Here is a 24,942-nt window from a genome sequence, read left to right as displayed (position 1 = left end):
TCCTGACTACTCCCCACAAAACTTTGTCAGACTCATGCAGAATGAAAAAAACCCCCAGATATATTTTCCCAGAAGCCAATGAAGGTCTTTGCCAGGATGATTAATTATATATGGAAGATACATCAATACTTCCTTCATGCCTGACAGCATGAAGTTCTCAAATAGGTAGCTATAGTATTTGGGTTTATTGTGAAATTTGTATAAGATGCCATAACATTTACGGCTTCTATAACGTATGCAAACTAGGATTGATTTTAATACTTTACATTTTGTGTATCTTGATGTCCTTAGACTGGCAGAGCAAGTACACCTCTAACATCCAGTTAATGGTATCATAATGTACTGATCTATTATTTCATTTTCTGATTTTATCTATATCTAAATAACATATTGTTTTATGTACAGCTTTTCATACTTTTTATTAAAAACAGAATTAACTTGGGTTTTTTTCCTACTTACACTTGCAGAAATTATTCTTTAGAAAGCCTGAATGAAGATACTATAGTGGATACTAGTAAAGTGTCATTACCAATATCCATTTGTTTCTTGTGAGAAGGATGTTACAGGATCAGAGGGACAGCAGTGGTTCTGGAAAGTACACTAAAAATAAAACATCTCAGGCTTTGGTGGAGGCATTAACAAATTAAAATACCTGAACTGGGAAAACTCCCAGTTTTGTCATCGTGGTCAGACACTGGACATAGAACGAAAAAGATACCAATCTGTATTGCTGTGGCTCCTAGAAAAGCCAAATGGTGAGGGTACCAATTCCTTACTGGACAGCACAAAAACTTAAAGTATCTTTGACAGTACGAAGCCCTGATTCTCATTTTATGCCCCTGTTTAACACTGAGTAGTCCTTAGCAAAAGAAGTCGTCTGAAAAAAAATACGGACATAATGCCCTGATTTCCACAGAGCAGCTCTACTGAGCTCTTAATGGAAGTTTTCTTATCGATTTCAATAACTTTAATCATACAGGATCAATCCTTAAATGCTTGGCTTTACTGAGGCTACTCTCAACCTTGAAGTTAAGCATTAAGGTCCAGATCCTTGTGGGTATTTACGTGTTTAATTATTTTCCTGGATCAGAACTAGCCCATAAAGACATGTTCCAAATTCTTGGTCATAAAGGCATGACAGTTCCTAGATACTTCTCTCTGCCGCAGGCAGCCTGCCAACTGGAAAGCTTCTTTGCCTCAAAACTTCAAGAACACCGTGTGTTAGGCTGGCGGAGGGAACTGGTCACTAAATTCAGATCACGTAATACCTACAGGCATGATGTTATCCCTTGGTGGTATAAACCCCAGGAATGCAATACAGCACTTGAAGGAAACACATCTACCCCAGTGTGTTATCTCCTCTATCCTTGAGCCAATAGTTTTTAATTCCATGCTAAAAAGGAACAAGCTGTCCAAAAATCAGTTTAAAAAGGCAACTATCCTGATCAGGATTCTGACTTCAGTGGGTGTTGGGAAATAGTCGTTTTCATGTGCAACCTGAAAGCCACTCCCTCTTTGCTCAGTTTACTTTTGTTCCTATTTAATCCTAGCAGAGGATTTGAATGTGTCACCTTTCCTCTTTGGCTCTATAAATACATTGCTTAATTCCATCAACAGAGGTCACTGCAGCTCTTTTCCTCTTTGGCGGAAGCATGCCTTTTCCAGCAGATAAAGCATAATTCATGCTCCCATCTAGCAGAGTTTTACTTTATCCGTTAGAGACTGATACAGGAAAATCTACACATAGTGGGAGGCTGGGAAAAAATAAAGAACAACAACAACAGTGGTAATAATGAGAGCTCTTTTGAGCTTTGGAAGTTAACTTAATTCACGCAAACTTGTTTGTAGTGTTGTTTGGAATTTTGTTCCTACATCTATGTTTCTTTAGGAAGAAGACCTGTAAATCTGGTCTTGGCACCAGCCATTATACCTGCTCTGCAGTGCTTGATACATCAGTATCAGGCATTTTTGCATTAGGGAAAAATACGGAAAAAAGCTCCTGAAAGAGCTCCTTCAAATTGCTACGACTTAACAAATTTGTCAGCAGTCATCACTTTCATTTGAATCTATGTTTGCATACTTATGAAAATGACGGGGAGAGATTTGGGGATATTTATCAGTAAAGAATTCAGGCCAAAGGGTCCATTTGAGCCCACAGTAATGTGAGCCTCGCAATTTTCTATTGCTAAACCCATTACAGCAGTTTGAGCCAAGTATGCTTGCAGCGAGTCCTTTAGAAATAAATAGAATATAGGACTTGTACACAGTGAGACACTGTTAAAAAAAAATATATATATATTACATTTTTACGTGTACTTTCAGAAATAGCTTAGTTTATTGAGGAGGAGAAGACGATTAATCTGAAAGCCTAGCTTTGAAAAGATGCATTTCATTCATAGGTGCCAAGATGGCTTAAGGGATGAGGACAGTGGAATTCCTCTTCAGACTCAGTAGGCTGCGTTTTGATGTTCACCACAAAGGTGTCTACATGTGAGGCAGGTGTTTGAGCTCCCGCTGGAGTCAGTGGAGTCTCAACCGTTCATCAGATCACTGCAAGGTGGCCATCCACATGTGTCCAATGGATTTGCGCCATTGGCTGCCCTGTGCACATTCCCCCGAACACCAGCCCCAGGGGTGCAGTCCAGCTGCCGTAAAGGTGCCTCAAGGGACCTCCCTGGCCTCCGGCATTGCAGGTTCCAAGGAAGAAGTATATTTGCTGTAGTATATTCAGTTTTTACAAGCCCCTTCAACATTACCAAGTTTTTGTAACTGTGCAAAACATGCAGAACTTATGTAGTTTTTTGAAGGAAACAACAGCGAATGTACTAGGGAACAATAAGTGAAGAATTACATCTTTTTTACATCACATGTATTTTATGCATAGATCTTAAATATGGCAACATTTTCTGATGTCTTTCAGGACACTGTAAACAGCAGGTCATGAAGCCTGGCTTGAAGCACTGCACAAACAACATAACTTCTGGCCAGGTTGTTCCTTTTTTGTGGTGAGAGCTGGAGGAACAGTTTCAGCCTGTTCTTTTGTTCCTTTCTGTGGGTTTCAGTCACCTGAAAGCCTAAGGGAAGTAAAGGTAGACGTGGGGTCAAGGGACCAGGGTCTCATTTTGGGTTCCTGGCACTGTTCCTGTGTTACGTGTACACACGGCTCATTTGCTTTGTGCAAGTTTCTCCACCTTTCACGTGGGGTTTTAACACTGGCGTAATTCTCAGGATGCCCTGCCTCTGAACTGAACTGTCTGTGCCTTGTGTTCACGCAGCACCTGGAAGACACTGCACCACTGCAAATATTATCAATATGCAGCATCCTGCAATATTGAAGCTGAATGTATGTGGGCAACTGGATTTCATTTATATTTTGTTTTCTCACACAGTGCAAGCTTCTGTCATGGGAAATCTACCCTTAAAGAAAGGCAGGAATAAAGCTAGCTAGAGGGCTATAGGTTTTATTCCAAGATATCTTTAAAAAATAAGAGCCCTTTTATTTTGGCATTTGTGCGTAACTCGTTATTTTCACCCCTTACCACTGCTGATAATACAGTAGATGAAGGAGCAAATGGAGTTAAGCCCACTACCAACTGAGTCTAAATTAATACCTGACATATATACCAGCAAAAAAAGCATTTTAACTTCAAGCTTCTTTTATGATAATATTGTATTTAGCAGAATAAGTTACTGATGGGAAAGCACTGAGCAGATGTCTAATGATCCGACCTATGTTTGCATGTGTGAAAGGGATGTTGCAGATGACTAATACCTGTGCCCCCAGCTCACTGTGGCTATTCTTGACAGATACTTCTTTTTTCCTAGCTTGCTCCTGCAAGGACAGTAGAAAAAAACTCAGGGTTGATGTTCACTTTGGGCGTCTACTCCTGACCAGCTGTTCACTATTGGTGTGGCGGCAATCTACCTCGCGGAAGAAAGAAAACTGAAAATCAGAGTTGTTTTCTTCAGTCCGTACCTCATTTCTTATGATTGAAAGGTAGTAGAAACTCAACCTTTTCCAGGAGGAAGGGTGGACTAGGGATAAACAAGAACCGATATTAACTTTTGAAATTTCACACCTGTGAAACCAAAGCAGGAAAGAAAAAGGAGTTTCAGTTGTGATTAACATTGAGACAGATTCTCAAAAGGAAATAAATTTGGCAGCATAGCTCAATAGATTTCCAGTACTCGTAGCTGGTTCAGAATATTACTCATGCTACCTTACACCTCTAATTGTAAGGTTCTTAAGCACAGTGACTTTGGCAAAACAATAAACGTAATTGTCCTACCTAAAAAGCAAACAAAATATAAAGATAAGGTAATCTGTTTTTCCACTCTTAATGTTTGTGTTTTATGAATATACATAGATAGAAAATTAGAAAAAGTACCTATGAAGAAAAGAAGCTTGGAAATATTTGTTATGTTTTCTAGTCTCTCACCGGCTTTTAAATAGCAGTTTCCATCGATACTTGACAATAAAACATGAGTTTTCAGGATCTAACGGCAGCAGGAAAAACCTTGAAAGTGTCAGTTCTCAAAACCAATATACCAACAAGAAAATAAGAATGATTTCACAGTTATTTTCATCTCCTGTTATGTAAAAGTCAAGTTGTTCATCAGCAGCAATTTGATGACTTCCCCTGCAGGCCCTCTTTCTCTGACTACCTCGTTTGCAAAAATGGATTAAGCTATCCTTCTTGTGCTGAAGATGGTCACGGTTACTTCTTCCCTACCAGTCTCTCCAGTCTGAAAGCCTGGCCTACTTTTCTGAATCTCACATAACCTTCCTTCATTGCTCTACACACGCCTGAACTAAATTTTGCCTTTTAAGTTGGCCGACTTTCTTGGCCCACACACCGTAAATCAGTCCATTTAGAGCTGCCACAAGGGCATTTGCTCTTTTCCATCTGTTACAGCTTCTCCTCTCAGGCTCTGATAGACACATGCCCACTCCACACACTTGAGTTTCAAGCAATGCTACGAGGCAAATTATTCCCCCTGCTTCTGCACCCCTTCGCGGATGTCCTCCCCACATGTGGCACACGAACCGCTTCTAGGTCCTTCGTCGCGTCCTCCCGTCCTGCTCGCTGGCGTTACCACGCAGCCCGCGCGTCGCTCCCGCCAGCGCCGTACAGACGGCAGCGGCAGCCCTGACTACGCCCTTGCAGAGGTTCCCCGTGGGCACCATTGCCCCCGGAGGAGGGACCACGGCAATGCCTTCTTGCCGTGCACTCCCATCACCGGCACTTCTGGAGGCCACAGCTCCCTGTGCTGGCTGCTGTCGTGTCCTGACTGCCGTCCTCGGTGGTAAGCCCTCTGAGGAGGAGATTCCCCTTTTACTACACCTTCCTACTTGCCTGGGATATTAGTTGAAGAGCAACAGCTGCAGCAAGAACAACAGGATCGAACAGTTAATCACACCGTGCAACAAATAGGAAAGTATTGCCGGTTGCTCACAACATACTATTGACCTTGATAACTCTCTCCTTTTTCCTGCAATATTCTGTCTGACCGTTGTTGCTTTTACTATTAAAATATGTTCTCATTACGACTGTCCTTATTATGGTCTTATTTTTCTCATTGGTTAGCAAGTTCTGTTCAAGTGTTTTCTCTGCCATCGAAGGTACAGGCTATTCATTATTATTCCTTCCTGAAACTCACCTGCCCTGCGCTATTCTCCTGCCCCAAGAAAATAGTCTTAATTCCCTCAGTTCTTATTTTCTCTCTGGATTCTGAATAATAATTCTTCACCTTCTGGGCATGAGTTTCCTGTGCCAGTTTACCTTAAATCAGAGTACAATTTAAATTCCCCAGTAAATAGCACCGTACCAGTCTGAAAAAAAATGAAATCTTGAATTAATTTACCTTTGCAAATTATCAACACAAGTTTCCTGGATGTGACCCAGGTTAAGGAGTTTAAGAATGCCCACACACATGAGGACTTAAATCCTCCAGCAGTGGATTTAAATTCATGCCCTAAACCACTTCAGTTTTCTTTATGGACCAGGCCTGAGAGCCTATAGACGCAGAGTAAATTACTTGTAGTGAAACATTGCTGTAGTTATTGCTATTTAAAACGTAAGCAATGTGCTTCTTTAAGGACAACTCTTTTGCCTACAAGTATGAAATACCCATGAAAACAAATAAACAGTACAACTTTATATATTAGAACATATTTTATATAGGCAACTGCAGCATTGCTTCTTGGCTGATGGCCAGCAAAACCATTAACAGCAACTAATGGCACAGAAGGAAATATTCTTCCAGTCCTATTTTCTAATTGCTAGGAAAGAAAACTAAAAATAGACTTTACAAGTTTGGGGGCCAGACTGCAAAAGCTGGAAGAGCTTTATTAACTTCTAGATGTTCTATGGCTTTACATTCTCTGAAAATCTGGCTCACTGATTTCGTCAGAGGAAAGACTGGGAATGAAGCAAAAAAGGGAGATTTGACTCCAGTTATGCACTAGTTTTATTTGTATTTTATAAAGACTTAATTGGTTTTCTCTAATTCTAATATAAACGGTCATTAGAAATTGAATGCTTTGCTCCCTACTTACAATGGGCAGTTATATAAATGCTCCATGACTTTTAGAATATTTAATAAAGAATTTGGGAGTAAATTTTAAGTATGCCTGTCAAACATACCCTGACCAAATTGCACAGACTCCTCTTTTTCATGATGTATGTCTAGTCCCTTTCCATGCCACTCCAGACATCCCATTAAACTCCCTCTTCTCACACAGTTTGTATCTCTCCAGTTCCCCCAGACAACCCGTTGATTAAAGCTTCTTAAAGAGGAAATGCTGAATTTGCAGCTTGCAGTATTTCCTCTGTTTAATCTCTCTCCTGAGCCTCCCTTTGAAGATGAGACACTATCCCTTCTTCACCCTCCTCTCAGGTTTCCCCTTTCTCTTTATTGCTGTCCCCAAGGATCGCCTCCAGTTCAGGTCACCCACCAGCCAGTTTTGAGATCCCACCCCCTCCCAACTCTGTGATACAGCAGCAGGTCCCACACCTCCATCACCTCGCTCCACCCACCTATCTCAGCTCTGTGGCCTAAGGACCACATCACACAGGCACTGGTTTTGCCCTCAGTTAAATTTCATACAGCAGCTTGGTAGCTCTCGGTGCAATTTAAGACCCGATTTTGTATGATAACTCTTTCTCCTAAAATAACATTTTCACTGAGATTTATAATATGTCAATGTAACTTGCTATAGGATTGAGATCTGGCACAAGGCTTTTGTTTAAAAACTACATGGAGCACTTCCTCTTTCGGTGGAGCTGGGTTTATTTGTTGATTTTCAGGTACAGAACTGTATTTCATTGCTTATTCAGTGTCAGTACAAAAGCTGAATCCTGCCCTCTTTTAATAATGTGCCACTGCTTTCAGAAAAGGAAGTTGTATAATTTCTCTGGCACAATGAGGAAGTGCAAACAGAACTTAAGCTTCATAAAGCTTTGCACAATTTCTTTAGAGATGATTCATTATGATCTGCTAAACATAAAAACTGAAAACATGAGAAAAAGGGAAGAAGGGCTTTCATTTTTTTCCTCTAGTGGCGTTTTTCAAATTTGTTAGCTTAGATTCTACCTGTCTTGAGTCAGAAACCCGTTGTAAGAAATGTGATGAAGTCATAACTTAACAGTTAAAAGTTTTTTCCAGACCAGAGCATACAAGTGCTTAACAGTAAGAACCAAAAAAGCCCCAAACCATAAAGACGTCACTGCTGTCTTTAATTCTTACCTCTCTGACTCTTCCAGTAGCATTTACAGACCTTGAATTGGGCAGCTAAGTAAGCTAAGTAAGCTCGGAGGAGAGGGAAACTTGAAGAAAGCATGACTGAACTTGATGCATTTCTCAGCTGCAGATTTGAGTTTAGTGCAGCTGTCAGGGTGAGTTTCTGGACTCAAATCATCCCTTTGAAAAAAAACAGCTCACCTACAAGGTGCTCCTGTGCCAAGCATGTCCTTCAGTGTTTCTTTCTTCTGGATGCAGGCCATAGTACAGAACAGAGGAAGACAATACCAGCTTCCACCCATAGCATTGCATGTGCCCAATGCCGCCATTTAAATACATGTCCAAACCTCTACAAAGATCATGTTCCCCTCTTTCCTGTGGTATTTTGTTGAAAAGAAAGCTTGATATAATCATATAAGAATTTGAGTCTTCTCTAAGCCACTAAGTACCTTGATACAGTGCTTGAAAGTGATATGAGAACAAGTGCACTAGTCCCAAAAGGAAAATTGTGGTTTGGTTCATGTAAGAGCTTTGTTATTTTTTCTGGAGCAGTGCACAAAGGGCCCTAGAGATGCAAACATTGCTCTTCTCTCCTCCTCATATGTCTAATGGCCTGGCTGGTGCCATGATTACTGTCTCTTCTTCTGACTCATACCCCTCTACTTCTCCCACGGTGAATCGAGACTTTGGCATTAGAGCTAGATTGCCTGCTCTGGTGAAACGATGCTGGCTGATTGAATTTCCTCTTCGACCTGACAGATTGGATGGGCCTGCTCGTCTATCCAAGCGTGCCATTGGAATCAGCTCTTCCTGGCGGTGCTTTGCTTCAAGTGGACGTAGTCGGGGTTGGGGTCTGAATATTACCGGGAAGGAAGCATCAGAATCACTTCTGTGGTGATCTGAAGGAAAATTGATAAAGAATTCATATTTTGAAGAACAGAGAAGAGAAACACCATGGTATTGGCAAGGACAGTTGAAGGGTATTCAATACAATACAGTATTACAGTTTTAAATCCTGGAACTGAAGCATTTTAAATCATTGCTGTAGAATAAGAGAGCAGTCAAGAACTAAAAACATTCCTAAATTTTTATTTTCTTCCCAAAGCAAAGAAGATGCTTAAAAGATTTTATTGATCTTGCCTCTACCCTGAAACCCCAGCAAATAAGCACATTCAGCTATCTTCTAGTGCCTCGCAGAGCTGCCCAATGCCTTCGCAGGGCAAGAGTGCTCCTTTATGTAGCTTTCAATTTTCTACAGATTTCCCAAGTATAGCTAGCACTGTGGTTGGAAAGCGTTGTGAAACCCACAGCAGAAGACAGAATTGACCAAGGAGAAGACTCTAGTGCCACCGAAAATCAAATTTACTAGTCACCTGTGATTAACAACTGGGAAGAAAGCAGTTTCACCTGAAACCAGGGGTTTGACTCTAGGGCGCTTTGATTACATTGGGCGTGTCAGACCTGCTCCTACCAGCTTTCTTTGCCACAAGTACACAGTAAAAATTTGCCTGCAAAAAATTGCCTGCAAAAAAACTGGTGTCTCATTCTGTTGAGTTTAGAGAATATACTTTTTTACTTTTTTTAAAGCCACTTGTAGTCCGACTATGCACTACCAAATTAGTTAATTTAAGAAACAGCTCATAACAAGCTAGAAGGTTTTGGGAGATAAACACAAAGGTCCATGAACAATAAAATCAGACTATATCCTGCTGCACTTAAAGCGGATGTGTATTGGGTATAGTAACACAGTCAAAATTTATCAAGTTTTTGCAGCTTAATAACTATTAAATTATTTTAAGCTAATGTTTACTTCACGGTTGGCACAAAGAGCGCATGCACCAGCACTTACCTTCCACTGAACAGGGGCACAGAATTCTTTAACAGCAGAACCTGCTTCTGTTAGGCCATGTGGGCATACCACACCATGAGCAATATAATAGGACAGGTATTCTTCTGCTTAGCCCTTTGGGGGCATCACTGCTACAAAGTATGAATGATATATACTGTCAAAGAAATCATCCATTTGTATGAGTGGCAGGAAGAGCTGGTAGAGGGTTTAAGGATCTATTTGTGGTCATTTCTGATCTCTTAGTTACTAAACTTTCTGCACATGCTATATATAAGAGCTAATATATAAGAGCTAAACAAAGCTTGCTGGAGGATGCTTATTCCAGGAGGGCTTCCAGGCATAGACAGAAGAGGTGGCATTTATCTCTGTAAATGCGTATGTGCATATATGAGGTTGTCATCCTAATTTCCCACACAGTAAGTATTTCTCTTCTTGATTCCCAAGTGCAATTCATCATGTCCTAATTTACGAGTTTACGAGAGGAGTTCAGGGTGGCTTCTTCCTGCTGCGGACATTCAAAGGGGTGTGAATAGCTATGCAAAGCACCTAGGATGGGGCCAAAATCTGGAGTCTAATTATTTGGATAGTTCACAAGGCGGGGCTCAAATTCAGGCCCAGCTACTAGTAAAAACGTACCTGTGTTCACTGCCTCTGGATTTACTCTTCTCCCTACTGAAAAAAATGTGCCTGTCTGCTATACTAGGACTTGGTCTCTTGAAAGTGTCTGAAATGCTTTTAGGTCTGATACAGCTGTGTAGGACAGTGTGAGTCTTTTAGAAAGACACACATCCCCCACTATGACCTCCTGACAAACAGATGGGAAAAGAATCGTCTATATGAAAAAAAACAAATAAAAAATCGCCTTGAGTAATTTTGATTTTCCCCCCTGAATAGATCCTAGGGTTTTCTGTTCTGCTGCCATCACATGTGAATGCCCAGCCCCAAGGGGATGGTTTGCCTAGAGAGATCTCTTTTTCTTTCATCTTTTTCAGAGTAAAACAGAAAGGGAAAAAAGAAAATAATTTTGCACCTGCAGGAAACAAACTTTGTTGTCCAAGTTTTTGATACAAAGAGTAAAAATATGGTTTCAATTGCTATAGCTAATTTTGCCAGAAATTAAAAGGAAATTTTCTAAGGAACCCATTTCAGGTTCACTTAAATAAACACAGAAAGGAGTTGGGGAGATTACAGATAGAGACAATGATCAACATTCAAGTGTCCTAAATTCCATATTTTCTCTGACACTGTCCTGCTATGTTTCCGTGGGCAATTCAGTTGTTGCTCCATCCCTAACCTCTGTCTCCTTACTTAGAGTGTGAGTGAGGATGGGTCTGCATTTTGCTGTGTACATATGATAACCGGAGACTGGCTGATAACTTTCTGGAGGAATACCAGTATTACTACAGAAATGCTCAGAGAGAGCAAGCTGAGAAAAGGGGAGAAGAGACCAGCTGCCTGGGGACAGATTCCGCCAGGATTTTTTGTTAGGTTATGTGATTAGAGGCTCACCTCCACAGGCACAGAGGAGCCCCGAGGCACAAGGGCAAGGAAGGGGACCCCCCAGTCCCTCAGTCAGAGGAACGAGCCTGAGCCCCTGCCCTCACCCATGACGGGGGTGACCAGCTCCGCGGGCAGGGTGAGACCCACCGCGATGAGCCAGCGGGGACTTTCCCTGGGGCACCTCACGGAGTGAGAGGGGACAGCCGCTGAGTACGGGGCTCCTTGTGGGATGCCGGGGGAGAGCATTTTGGGACTGTACAGGACTTACGATGGGATGTTTAGGGCAGGAACCAAAGGCAGGGAAAGGAAGGGATCAAGGTAGTTTGGGGACGAACATGTGCAGGAAAATAGAGAAAAAAGGGGACAAAAAGGGCTGCTTGCATGTAAACGGGGGCTGGTCAGTACATGTGGCTGGCAATGCCCTGTGCCTGATCAGAACAGTCTTTCCTGTCGTCTCATTCAACTCCACCTCTGACTGTGTTCCTGGGTGAGCAGCTTCCTATACTGTGTACTTCCTATACTGTGTACTTCCTATACTGTGTGTGTGGGTCTGAGTGCCAGCAGCTGGAGGCACTGGGGCGCATGCATATTTTGTGGGTGCATATGTCAATGAGAAATCACCAGCAACCACTGATCCAGAGTAGCCATCGAGTAGGACAGGAGTATTGGGAACCGACTGTTGAAGCCACCGTGAGTCTGGGACGGACACTGAGGAGAGCAGTGTCTGTGAGCTGACTTACTGGAGGGTACAGGAAATCCAGACCAGGGACTGAAGAGCTCATGGGGTCTGTGGTTGGCCATTGCAAAGGCTATAATCTGGAGCAGGTACCAGAAAGACCTGTTTGCACATGTGTGTCCCTGTGTGTGGGGCACAGGGAGACCAGGGGATCCAGGAGCCCACTATGGGGAAGATTGGGTGTCCAAGACCAGCTACTGGAGGGATCTACAGTGCATGGGGTGGGGTGGAAGACCATCCATGTGTGTGTGTGCGCGCGCGCATGTGTGTAGTTCTGAGTACCAGAAGCTGCCGTGGGGCTGTTTCTCCAAGGGTTCACATGACCAAGTGCCACCAACTGGGAAGATGGAGGGTCCAGGCCAGGGCCAGCTACTGGGCAGAGTGTGTGCCTAAGGCCAGCTGCCGGGGGACAGCAGGTGTGTATATATAATTTTCCGCTAACAAGCTATCATACCGATCAGCCAGGGAGGCGACCAGGCTGAGGCCGCTGGTGCTGTTTGTGTTTACATGAGTGCTGTGCCCTGTCTGTGCTGCCCTGCGTGTCTGGCCGTGCCTACCCGTACCCTCAGTTATGGTGGGGGGTGCCTGTTGGGAGTACCTGCTCGGCCGGGCTACCGACGGGACCTGGGGGCACGGAGCTGCGGCAGCCTCGCTTCGACTGGGCTACGGGTTCAGCAACTCCTGACACTTTTGCATGCCATTGTGTCTGGGGGCAGCAGGGAACAGATAATTTGCTTTCTCGGGCTTACACGGATGCCCTCACGGCCAAGCCAAACTGCAGGAATCGCAGGAATATATGTGCAAGAGGGGAAAAGAGAAAAATAGGCGGTGCTGGAATGAGATAGAAACTGCAGCAGTAATGACCATATAAACAACATAGATAAAACAGATAGGGGAGAAGGGCGTAGCTCATTTAAAGAGGCCAAGGACTTCCATGGGAGTATTCGTTTAGTACTGTTAAATCCACCGAGCAACTGGCCACGTTTCTTTCACTGCTGGAGTAGGATACAAAGTAAAGCACTTCCATTACCTGTAGAAGTAACACGCCTGGCTTTCCGTCTAGTGGGCTGGCTGGGGCCCTGAGGCAAAGAGAGGTAGCGTATGCCCATGGTGCTAGCCTGCGTATGGAGACAGAAATGTGTTCAGTGCCCGCAATTGCCTCCGCAATTTGCATTTATTTGGTAGGATGGTAAAAAGGAATGGTTATATGCTTTTGCTTCTGTGCCTCTGCACCTTTACAGCCAAATTTAGAGAGGTATGAATAAGATCGATGCTTGGCTTGGGTGGGTTGAACTCAACATCAGCTCCAGTGAAAACGTCTGCGTCATATAATAGCCCTAGGTTTTTTCTACAGTCAATGGAAATACGTTCTTCTAAGAGTCACCTTTCGGATTTCAGGTGACAACTTCAAATAAAATTAATATACGCAGTAAGAACTTATTTCTCTTCCTTAACTGTGATTATCTCAGCTGTGTCTATGCTACCCAATGCCTGCATTTGGTCTGACAAATCTTACTCTTACTGACTGAGAGCCCAAATTGCCAGTGCAAGGTGTCAAGGGGCTTTGCATCAGGCCTTTTGTGAATCCACAAATTCACACAGCTGCAATTATACTATGTTTTGCACATGCCAAAACAATGCAAGTTGAGTTATTTTACTACTTACAGACATAGTAGCTGATTTCTGACCAATGTATAGAGGTAGGATATAAACCTGTTGCTGTCCACATGCTAAGTGAAGCTCTTTCTTCTTAGGTGCTGCATGAGGACATCGGGGAGAGTAGCTACTTTAATTATTACGAAAAGCGTATAAAAATGGGTGTCTCTTTCCTTATTTAGAGAGAAGCAGAAGCGTTTTTTACATGAATAGTAGTTTACGTGACAGGTACCGGTCTACCCCAAGGTAAACTGTTTCCCTTCCTGCAACTCTGCCTCAGGCTGTGCTGCCGACGGATGAGGATTTCTTGGGCTTGTTTCTCATTTGTGTTGGTAGGCAAGTTGTGTCGGCTGTATGCCGGTGCCTGAAACGGAAAATACACCCGGTTGATTCTCTTTGCACTTGCAATGTTAATAACCTTGTGCAGTCTGGCCAACCACAGGGCGAAGGGAACACCTGCCCCTGCTCAGCCACCAACTCACCACAGCTCGCTCTGGTATCGTGTGGAAAAATGCAGCCTCCCACTAACCTCGCTCCTGCAGAGCAAGATGGGAGGAAGCGCGAACACAGCTGTAAGTCTCAGACCTCAAGGGTTACATTTTGACGCCATTTTTGATAGACCCATGCCTGCTTGAAATGTACCGTAAAAATATATCCACCCACACAGGGCTGTTAACATCTCTGGGCTTGCTCTCCCTTTGTCAGCCCTCTTCTCATCACTAGTTGGGAGCTACAGATCTGAGACAGGTCCCAAGAGAGAGATAGCTGGCTAACCCACCACCGAGCCTTGGTGCTAACATTACTGAGCCAGGAACAAGTTGCAGATGTGCCCCACAGCAAAAGATTATGTTAAGAAGAGTACATCTCTAGAATGAGATGCACAGCTGAGTTTTCTTTCCATACTTGGACAAACTACACCTTAACATTACCCTAAAACTGAGCATCTTTTAGGACAAGCTTTCTAATTTATTGCATACATCTTGTGAAATAGGGGAAATAATTACCTGCCTTAAAGAGAAAAATTTGCTTAAGTTTATAAACCTGCTTAAAAAGCAGAATCCGATCTCAGTCTCACTTGCAGGGGTCCCTGTAAAGTTGGTCTGGTGAGCCAGAGCATTACCAGGCCTTCACAGTTGAAAGTAAAGTATTGAGTGGCATTATTTTACTTCTGATTTTTCATTTCCAAAAGCACACAGTTCTCAATACCACCTAGGAAGTGACTGGTGCAAATAGTCATTAGTGTAATTGATTTTGAAGAGAGACAGTTCATTTCAGTTATCTAAGAGGAAGCTATATATGCAAATTGTTGCTGGTAAGATAAGAAATTAATATCATAAGGATAATTGGCCATGGCAAGTCAAACAATATTAGGAACGAATATCATACTAATAATGAGACATTTAAATGAGCAGGGCCTAGCATTTTCTAGTAAATGTGTGTTACATGAGTTAGCACCGTTTATCTGTGTAATTTCAAGGTTACTGTAATACGTCCTCTACCACTCGTTGCTGTAGGAGAGCACTCAGTCATATATTCCGGGGCCAAGATTGGATTAAGTAGATATTGTACACCGGGCTGCATCAGAATCAGTACACATTTCTGCAAAACAAAGCCTCGCTGCCGTACTATCACCCCCATTTTACGGGGAAAAAAACCCACCCAAACGTGTAAAGTGAAGCTCCAGAGGAGGTGGATTTTTTTTTTTTTCCTTCCTCCTGTGGCGAGGGTAAACTTCTGCTCCCACACAGAGGGAGGATTCACCAGCCTGATTTTCGGCTACGCCGTGTTTACCGCCGCTGGTCCACCCACCTCCACAGGCGAGTTTCACTGCGGCTGGCCACCGCCCGCCCGCTGCCTCCCGTGAGCCCTGCTGCCATCCTCTGCCCAGCCGCCGCCCCACGCCGCCCCACGCCGCCCCACGCCGCCCCACGCCGCCCCACGCCGCCCCACGCCGCCCCACGCCGCCCCACGCCGCCCCACGCCGCCCCACGCCGCCCGGGGAGAGGACCTGGGACCTCAAGACTCCCCGCGGGGATGTTTGGCAGCCTCGGGAAGGCGGTTCCCGAGTCACGGGTGGCTGTGCAGCGGGGGAAGCCTGACCTCTACAGACTGTCTTGGCTTTTCGCGCAGCCGTCAGCGTGAAAAGCTGATGGGGGCGAAAAAAAACAACCTTTTTTCTAAGCCTTTTCTAAGCTCCTTCTCCTCCTTCCCCTCCCGGTGCAGCTCCCGGGTGGGAGCGGCTGCGGGCTCCGGGCCCGCGTCTCCTGCCAGCGTGACCCCGGGGCCGGTCCTGGTGCTACCACCCGCCGTGGCTGTGGCACGGGGAGGGCAAACCGGGGCTTTCCGTCTGCAAACAGTGAGCGACGGCAGGTCGCTTACGCACCCTTTGTCGCACTTGGTACAGATTATGTGCCAGGACATCTCTCATGGACTCCACCTCTGCGGGGGACAGCCTGTGCACACGCCTCTTTCTACCGCTCCTGTAAATAAAAGAGACGTTTAAATATTATATTAATGAGTTCATGAAATACTATTCGCATGAAATGATGCCTGATCTATTTTTAGTGCTAAAACAAAAGGCTGTGAAGAGCCTTTCAGTGACCGGTAACACCACAAAATCTTCCAAAGATGAATAAAAAAAAGTCAGTTTTGCTCTTTTCTGGCTTTTACCAACATACTGGGTAGTCAGAATGGGCCCTAAGCTGTCATGCATCTGGCAGCAGAAAGTCTCCTTTTCTTTCTCAAAGCTTCATAAGGAAGTTTGTATTTAAGGATTAAATTGGGCAACAACCAGCTATATGATCAGGAAGGTATTGCAAGTTTCCTCCTCTGCCTTAAAACGTTCTTCAACATGGTCTAGCTAGTCTGGGCCTTGCAGTCCTAATGGTTTTAACTCTTTTGAGAAAGTACAGCAAATCCTTAATAACTAAAGCACATGCCAACAAAGGAGTTCGAGAGTCTTGGCCCGTGGTGAGGAGAACATAAAGGGTTTCCTTACTACTGAGCCTGTTTCTCCATTTAAAATGAAAGAACTACCTAAAAGATAATCATCGTCATGTTTTTAACAAACTGTGACAGGAATCCCACAGTCACTTGTAGCTGCCTGGCTTTTTCACTAGCATGGCAATGGAGGAGGGCTGCTGTGAAATGTTAACTGGTTTTGCTAAATTGGTCAATCTGTGTGAGAGTTAGCATTTGGCTGAATTCCCAAGAAAAGAAAGGGAAATAGAGAGTGATAATCCAGGATGAATCAGTCTGATTTCATCATATTGTTTCTGTTTTTTTCCTTTCAGGACCATCACGAGCCGCCTGGATTCTACCTATTATTGCCTTTTACCATCAAGTAGACAGTGACGACTGGTGGTCTGGCCCTGTCCAAATTCCCTTGAATAGAAGAATTAATTCCTGATACGTTTCAAGGTTTTGGAATGTGTTTTCATTCTGCATCAGACCAAAACTGAGATCTGCCAAATTTTTCATGAAGTAAAAAGAGAGACATGGACAGTAGGTTAAGGTGTGATGTTAGAGGTAGGGCTGGGGTAACCAACAGGTCAAGAATCTCAGTGAGGTGTGAGAGACTCATGAGTCTACCATTCAGCTATTGGCAAGCCAGAGTGACAGAAAAAGACTTCCTTGCTGGATTTGACCAGAAATCTTATCCTGGCCCTGATAAATCCTTCCCATTGAATGTTTAACTGACATTCATCAGTCTCAACAACAGAAACAACAACAAAGCTAGGTATTTTCCATCAGGGAAAAAAGACCATCACCACCACTTAATTCCAGGCCAGCTGTGTGGGCTCACTGGTTGGTTGCTTGCTTGGTTGCTGCGTTTTCACTTGCTTTCAGCTCTCAGGGATAACACTGAAAGGATCCAGGGATGCCACCAAGTTTCCAGGCTTAGCTGTAATGCACCTTTATTCTGTGCTGGGTCTGGCATGTCCCAGGCTGTGGGAAAGCCCATGTATGCTACTTTTCACAGCAAGGAAACCAGTCTCTTTGCTGCCAGCAGCCCCTAGCTGCTGTCCCTTTGGACAACAGGGAGACCCTAGGTACACCTGGGAAAGCAAACACAAGCACAGCCCCTGGGGACTAATGGCCATCTAGCCTGTCAGCAAGTGGTGGTCAATAAAATACAGGCTTGGCTCATTTGATTAATGCAAATCAAACTGACATACTTGATGCAAGTAGCTTTGACATGGTAGGAAGTCTGGCCCTGGAGGTCTCTCTGGCCCGCACTTTCACTGAATGTCTCCATGGGGTCTTTATACCTTCCAGTTGGGAATAAATAGGGGAAAGCAGCTACATAGGAGAAAGCAGAAGTCCACCAGGAAGACGTCAAATAATCTCTCTACTTTTCCAGCTGCATACCTGACCCCCTCCACATGCCAGCACAGAAGTGGCCAGTCCCAAGTCATTTAAAGGCTTATCATTTTGCTCTTAAAGTGACTTAAATAGAATAAATACATTTCCTTGAGTTTCAGCTGAGCTGGTGTAGCAAGAGAACAAACAGCATGAAGATAGTCTGTATTGTTCTGGAGCACAAATAAAAAATGTGTATATTTTTCATGGGATTACATATTAACCTACCCAACCGATAACAATGCACAGGTATGGTAATAAGGAACAGGTTGCTTTTACACTTTGCAATACACAATACATTAAAAAAGAACTTTCAAAAAAACCCAAACAAGTTTGGTATGTTACCAAACCCATAAAGCAAACCTTATTAAAACTATTTCTTTGTTCTTATTGAAACTTCCAGCATGTTACAACAAAGCACAGCACAGGAGATACATTTATGAAGAAAATACTGAAATGATAATATGCCATGAAAACTGACTGCCTCTTTGTAACGAGTATCACGACATTATTTCTTTCTTCTTTAAACAAGGAGTTTCTCCAACTCCAGTTGATACATGGAGGAAATAAAATGCCTTCCACAAACCTTGTAAGATTGTTTTTTATATATTATATGTAAAATTTTGAACTTTGTGAACTCTCCACCAATCTTCATTAGTCCTGTGAAGGAAGTAACATTCATCAGGCACAACCTTTGCACAACTGCGTCACCACAGATGACAACATGGCACTTGATTCTGATCTGTACTGTATTGATACTTTCTAAGATTTATTCTTGCCAAAGTCAGTATTGCAGTAACATGAAACCAACATGAAGTAAGCTCAGCATCAAACCATCTCTCTCCAACGGGCATATTTCCTCCAAAAAACAGCCATACAAACACAGTTTTGATAATAAGTGCTTGACTCTGCTTTTGCCATTTCTCTCCATGTCTCTAAGACTTATATTCTCTAAAACATCATAACAAAATGCTCAATTTTCATTCCAATGTGGATTGTTTGTTGCACAGTCCATGGCCAAATTTCTCCAGTCCGCACTGGAAATATTTACTTGTATATTGGACACCCACTCCACCTACAGGAATCACACCAGCATGAATGCAGTTTCTAAGAATAATGCTAATTCACAGCAATGGAGGCCTGCTTTGATTGTTACAGAGTTTTTCACCTGCCTAAAGGCTGCAGATCTGATCGGAACTGCTAGTGAGAGAGTTTTCTCACTACTCTGGCACTGCAAATATTGCTTTACATGCCATACATTGGAATTTTATTTCAAATCTGCATTTGCTCATGGCCAGATTTTTGTATCCTCACTGAAGACAAGGAATTTAGGTACAAGCTATCTCAATGATAACAATCAACCATTTACAAATTAATTTAGAAACCTTTTAGTCTTAAGGAGGTTCACTTAATTGCTCAGGAGAACAGAGATGTAAGAACTGCTTGCAGTGGCTCAGACCAAAGATCCAACAACCAGCTCACTATCCTGCCTCCTCCAGTGCTCAACTGCGGACACCTATCAAAGAACAGAGCAGGGAAAACATATATTTTCCTAGAACATGCTCACAGCCTCCAAGAATCAGAATGTTTCTGAGCCACAGGCTGCACTCTGTTTTTTGAAGCTGACACTTCACTTTTAAAAAGGCTGTCTCAGTAGAAGAATTTGTGCATCAGAGATTGATGCACAGTAAAATTCAATTACAGCCAGAGTAGAGCTGGCAAAAATTAGTCCATCATATCAGCTGTTTATTATACGATATTTTTCAATCTAAATTCTCAGCTCAGGAGAGGATTTCTGAACTATGCTGAAGCAATTTGTCTTATTTTCTCTTTCCCTCAAGAAAAGAAGAGGAATGTCATTTGATTGCCATAGATGGTCTACCAACCTTGCACATTTTCTCTTGGCTCAGAACAGTTAGGGAATACAGCAGACAGAAAGGAACCCGAGATACACGCAATCTGTTTTAATGTCATCCGTTCAGCAAAGAATGATTTAGAAGGAAAAGGGATAGGTCTTATGCTGCATGCTGACATCAGTTTCAAGAAAGCAGATGAATCTTGACATGATTAAGCCAAAGTTTCAAGAGACTTTTTAATTTAATGTCCAGTTGGTATTTGGACTTTCTGGTATGGGTTGAGATGACCATTCAAAACAGAAAATATGCTGGGGCCTGCCAGAGGCTGCTGCAAAACAGAGAGGGGTTGAAGGATGGAGCAGCAGACAGCAGGCAGTAACAGCAACAGTGGCCAGTGGGAGCCTAGGAAAGAGTTTGTGAGGGCAAGTACCATTAGCAATACCCACACTCTGGACAGTGGGTTGCAAAGTGAGGATAAATACATGCACAGCAGTTAAAGTATGCAGGAGTGAAGATTTGCACAGCCTTCTCTCCTAGAGGGTAGTTCCCTCCATGATGGCTCTGGAGATCCCACCATTTTTCTGCCCTGGTCTATCTGATGCCAAGTTGCATTACTGTTTCATAGAATCACAGAATCACAGAGCGGTTTGGGTTGGAAGGGACCTTTAAAGGTCATCTAGACCAACCCCCGTGCAACTAGCAGGGACATCTTTGACGGGATCAGGTTGCTCAGAGCCCCATCCAACCTGACCTTGAATGTTGCCAGGGATGGGGCATCTACCATCTCTCTGGGCAACCTGTTCCAGTGTTTCACCACCCTCAACATAAAAAATGTCTTCCTTATATTCTCATCTAAATCTACCCTCTTTCAGTTTAAAACCATTAGTCCTTCTCCTATTGCAACAGGACTTGCTAAAAAGTTTGTCTCTCTCTTTCTTACAAGCCCCCTTCAAGCACTGGAAGGCTGCAATAAGGTCTCCCCACAGCCTTCTCTTCTCCAGGCTGAACAACCCCAACTCTCTCAGCATGTCCTCACAGGAGAGGTGTTCCAGCCCTCTGATCGTTTTGGTGGCCTCCTCTGGACCCGCTCCAAAAGCTCCATGTCTTTCCTGTGCTGAGGGCTCCAGAGCTGGATGCAGGATTCCCAATGGGGTCTCACCAGAGCGGAGTAGAGGGGCAGAATCCCCTCCCTTGACCTGCTGGCCACGTGCTTTGAATGCAGCCCAGGATGTGGTTGGCCTTCTGGGCTGTGTGTGCACATTGCCGGCTCATGTCCAGCTTTTCACTCACCAATACCCAGCAAGTCCTTCTCGGCAGGACTGCTTTCAATGTTTTATTGTACAAATTTCGTACGGAAATACGAATATATCAAAATATGGCAAGACACTTTGTTGGACTGCAAACTGAAGTAGCAAAAATTGCAAATGCTACAAAGGAAATCTGCTCACAGCAAAAATTTGTGATTAAGATAATTATGTCGAGACTTGTGCTCTAAGCTGTCTTGCAGGTCTCTCAGCACCTAGCAGTGATGACCAAAACCCACTGGCCAGCTAAGTGGCAGGTGCAGCCACCTTAAACCACTGCTGTGATTTAAAGCAGCCAGAGTGGCTTCCGCCCCTGACTCATGACTCCTCTTCAGAACTGCTCATCATTGAAGAGAAACAAAGAAAATGTCCCTGGTTGTCATTTTCAGTCTGTGAATAAAGAGCCAAAGTTCAAATATGATGAGCATCAAAATGCCAGCACAAAACAACAACTTCTCTTTTCATAACTTTCTTTTTTTTCTTATATTTCTATTGAAGTCATAAAACCCATTGGGCATTTCCTCATTTTTGTCCCTTTCCTTCCTGTCCCTGCTCTGCAAATCTCAGGAGGTTAGTACTCACTGTAAAGAAGCTGTGGATGCTTCTGAAATTTTCATGCCACTCTCAGCCATCTCGATGGCCAGTTTTATTTCCATCTTTTTGTACAATGACACAATGCTGGATTTGGGCTGGTGCGCCCGAATTAAGATTTTCTTCAAATACTTATTGTCAAACTTCTTAAATCTGCAGAAGAGATATTAAAATCAAAGTGTAAAAAAAAAGGAAATGTGTTTTTATTTCTTTGGTACAGGCTGATCTTCATTCAAATGCACACATACATAATTCAGTGGTGGGAACTGAATCCAAATTGGAGGCACCTGTGGACTCCTGAAGGCCAAGTGAGTGGAGACCTTTAGGGGACATTTGGCATGGTCTACTGGTCCAGGGAGATTACAAAGCCCATCAGACAAAAGAAAGAAACAAGCTGCAATCAGAGCATAAAAGAGGGCTGGGTGCGTGTTTGCATATAACGCCACCACATTTGTCGGAAAAGAATATGGCCAGTCTCCACGCTTTTGTACACATGTTGTACTCTAGTAGGGCATAACAGCAGCAGCTGCTCTTACAGTAATCCTGGCCTATTCAGCCAGCCACCAATGGGGCTCTAAATGGCCCAGCAGTTACAGTAGTCTGGGCCCATTATGATGCTGATAATTTTTAATTCTGACAATCAGAGCAGAGAAAATACATTCCTTTGTATTCTGAATGACAGAGAAATTGAATGGACCACAAAATACTATATGCTCGCATGCTGCAGATTGTAAAATATCACTAATGTTGGCGTAATTTGAATGTGAATGTGTGTGTGCTTTGGAACAGGTATGGGCATTCAGGCAGGTGTTTAGCAGAACAACAACAGATCTTCTTATATGTTTCTTTCAAATGAACAGTTTACCACAGCAAGGTAATAAGTTCCACAATGCTAGCAAAAGCTCTAGAGTTTGTACATTTCTTCTTAACAACAGCTAGTTTTTATACATTAATAGCAGAGATAGGTACACAAATGTTTCCACTGGGATTAGAGCTCTTTATGTTTTCCTATGTAACAGAAAGCTCCCTGGAGTGTCACCACTTAGGTAATTAATTCTGATATACATATACTAAATGTCTTTAAAGTTGCGTAGGAAAGTCTAGGGAATACCTTTTAATACAATCTTCTTACGTTAAATGTCTTCATATATAGTGTGTTTATCTAATTTTCCCCTGAACTGAAACATTATGTTATGGCTAGTTTGGATGAAATTCTCTTTGCATAGCTGTTGGGTAGATGTGACATAAGGGGATATTTTCTCAGAGATATGTGTAAATGCGGCTGTTTCAATTCAATTGATGCTCCAACAGGGATCTGTTTAGCTTGTTGACTGCACAGACAGTAGTGTGGTCCCAGCAGATGTCCTGAAGCTACCTCTGTACTGTGAGAGCCAAGAAGACATTTTAGCTTCTGGGTCCAGGTATGTGCCCTACCACCTCACATCATTACTCCTTGTTGGGACGAGAACTGGATGAAAACCAGCTGCTTCCTTCCCACTCTTAATTCTTGATTTCCATAAGGAGAAACACAGTCATGAAAGGAGTTGCCACATGACCCGACAGACCCCCTTGGCTGGGTTACTGGGGTCCAGTGCTGAAAGGTGAGACAGAGGACTCCAGTACAGCAGTCTAGGCATTGCTAGGATAACAAGGGATAACTTTTAGCCCACAGCATCATATCACAGAATCACAGAATCACAGAATCACTAGGTTGGAAAGGACCTTTAAGATCATCAAGTCCAACCATTAATCCAGCACCACCATGTCCCCTAAACCATGTCCTGAAGCGCCACATCCACACGTTTTTTGAACACTTCCAGAGATGGCGACTCCACCACCTCCCTGGGCAGCCTGTGCCAATGCCTGACCACCCTCTCGGTGAAGAAATTTTTCCTAATATCCAATCTAAACCTCCCCTGGCGCAACTTGAGGCCATTTCCTCTTGTCCTATCACTAGTTACTTGGGAGAAGAGACCAACACCCTCGTCGCCACAACCCCCTTTCAGGTACTTGTAGAGAGCGATAAGGTCTCCCCTCAGCCTCCTCTTCTCCAGACTAAACAACCCCAGTTCCCTCAGCCGCTCCTCATAAGACTTGTGATCCAGACCCCTCACCAGCTTCGTTGCCCTTCTCTGGACACGCTCCAGCACCTCAACATCCTTCTTGTAGTGAGAGGCCCAAAACTGAACACAGGATTCGAGGTGCGGCCTCACCAGTGCCGAGTACAGGGGCACAATCACTTCCCTACTCCGGCTGGCCACACTATTCCTGATACAGGCCAGGATGCTGTTGGCCTTCTTGGCCACCTGGGCACACTGCCGGCTCATATTCAGCCGGCTGTCAACCAGCACCCCCAGGTCCCTTTCCGCCGGGCAGCTCTCCAGCCACTCCTCCCCAAGCCTGTAGTGTTGCATGGGGTTGTTGTGGCCAAAGTGCAGGACCCAGCACTTGGCCTTATTAAACCTCATACAGTTGGCCTCTGCCCATTGATGCAGCCTGTCCAGATCCCTCTGCAGAGCCCTCCTACCCTCCAGCAGATCAAGACTCCTACCCAACTTGGTGTCATCTGCAAACTTCCTGAGGGAGCACTCAATCCCCTCATCCAAGTCATCAATAAAGATATTGAACAAGACTGGCCCCAGAACCGAGCCCTGGGGAACACCACTTGTGACTGGCTGCCAGCTGCATTTAATGCCATTCACCACAACTCTCTGGGCTCGGCCATCCAGCCAGTTCTTTACCCAGCAAGGAGCAAACCTGTCTAAGCCACGAGCCACCAGTTTCTCTAGGAGAACGCTGTGGGAGATGCTGTCAAAGGCTTTACTAAAGTCCAGGTAGACAACATCCACAGCCTTTCCCTCATCCACTAGGCGGGTCACCTGGTCACAGAAGGAGATCAGGTTGGTCAAGCAGGACCAGTCATGAACCCATGCTGGCTGGGCCTGATCCTTTGGTTGTCCTGCAGATGCCCTGTGAGCACCCTCAAGATGAACCTCTCCATAATCTTCCCTGGTACAGAGGTCAGGCTGACAGGCCTGTAGTTCCCAGGATCCTCCTTCCGGCCTTTCTTGTAGACGGGCGTCACATTGGCAAGCCTAAAGGTATCGATAAGGTATTCGTGGGAAAGGAAGATTAGTCTCTCCCCACATTTCCCTTCTCATGCTGCAGTGGTGGCCAACATGGTCACAGGGCTCCCTTAGGGAAAAGGTGAAGGGAACGGCATCTCAGAATGGCAGGTCCATCTCTTCTGGGCAATGCCTGGAAGAGCTACAAAGCTTCACAGAACCACCTCATCCTGCTTATAGAAAACACAAATGCAGGTCCTGTGTCTATGAGTGAAGACTA

General features: G+C 44.0%; 1 protein-coding gene across 1 annotated transcript in view; it reads right to left on the bottom strand.

Annotated features, from left to right (window-relative positions):
• Positions 1-8,340: 8,340 nt before the first annotated feature.
• SLC9A4 (solute carrier family 9 member A4) overlaps positions 8,341-24,942 on the bottom strand; it is a gene marked incomplete at its 3' end in the record, with an annotated part of 36,560 nt that continues 19,958 nt past the window's right edge. Inside the window, exons 8-12 of the mRNA XM_081996396.1 lie at positions 21,589-21,750; positions 15,868-15,964; positions 13,717-13,848; positions 12,859-12,946; positions 8,341-8,642 (exon numbers count right to left, since the gene is read on the bottom strand). Of these exons, the coding sequence (XP_081852522.1) occupies positions 8,341-8,642; positions 12,859-12,946; positions 13,717-13,848; positions 15,868-15,964; positions 21,589-21,750 (781 nt within the window). The remainder of the gene's footprint in view (positions 8,643-12,858; positions 12,947-13,716; positions 13,849-15,867; positions 15,965-21,588; positions 21,751-24,942) is intronic.

The sequence above is a fragment of the Phaethon aethereus genome, assembly GCF_964289735.1.
Source record: "Phaethon aethereus genome assembly, chromosome: 1".
Taxonomy (NCBI): Eukaryota; Metazoa; Chordata; class Aves; order Phaethontiformes; family Phaethontidae; genus Phaethon; species Phaethon aethereus.
This window is presented reverse-complemented; position numbering and strand designations above follow the sequence as displayed.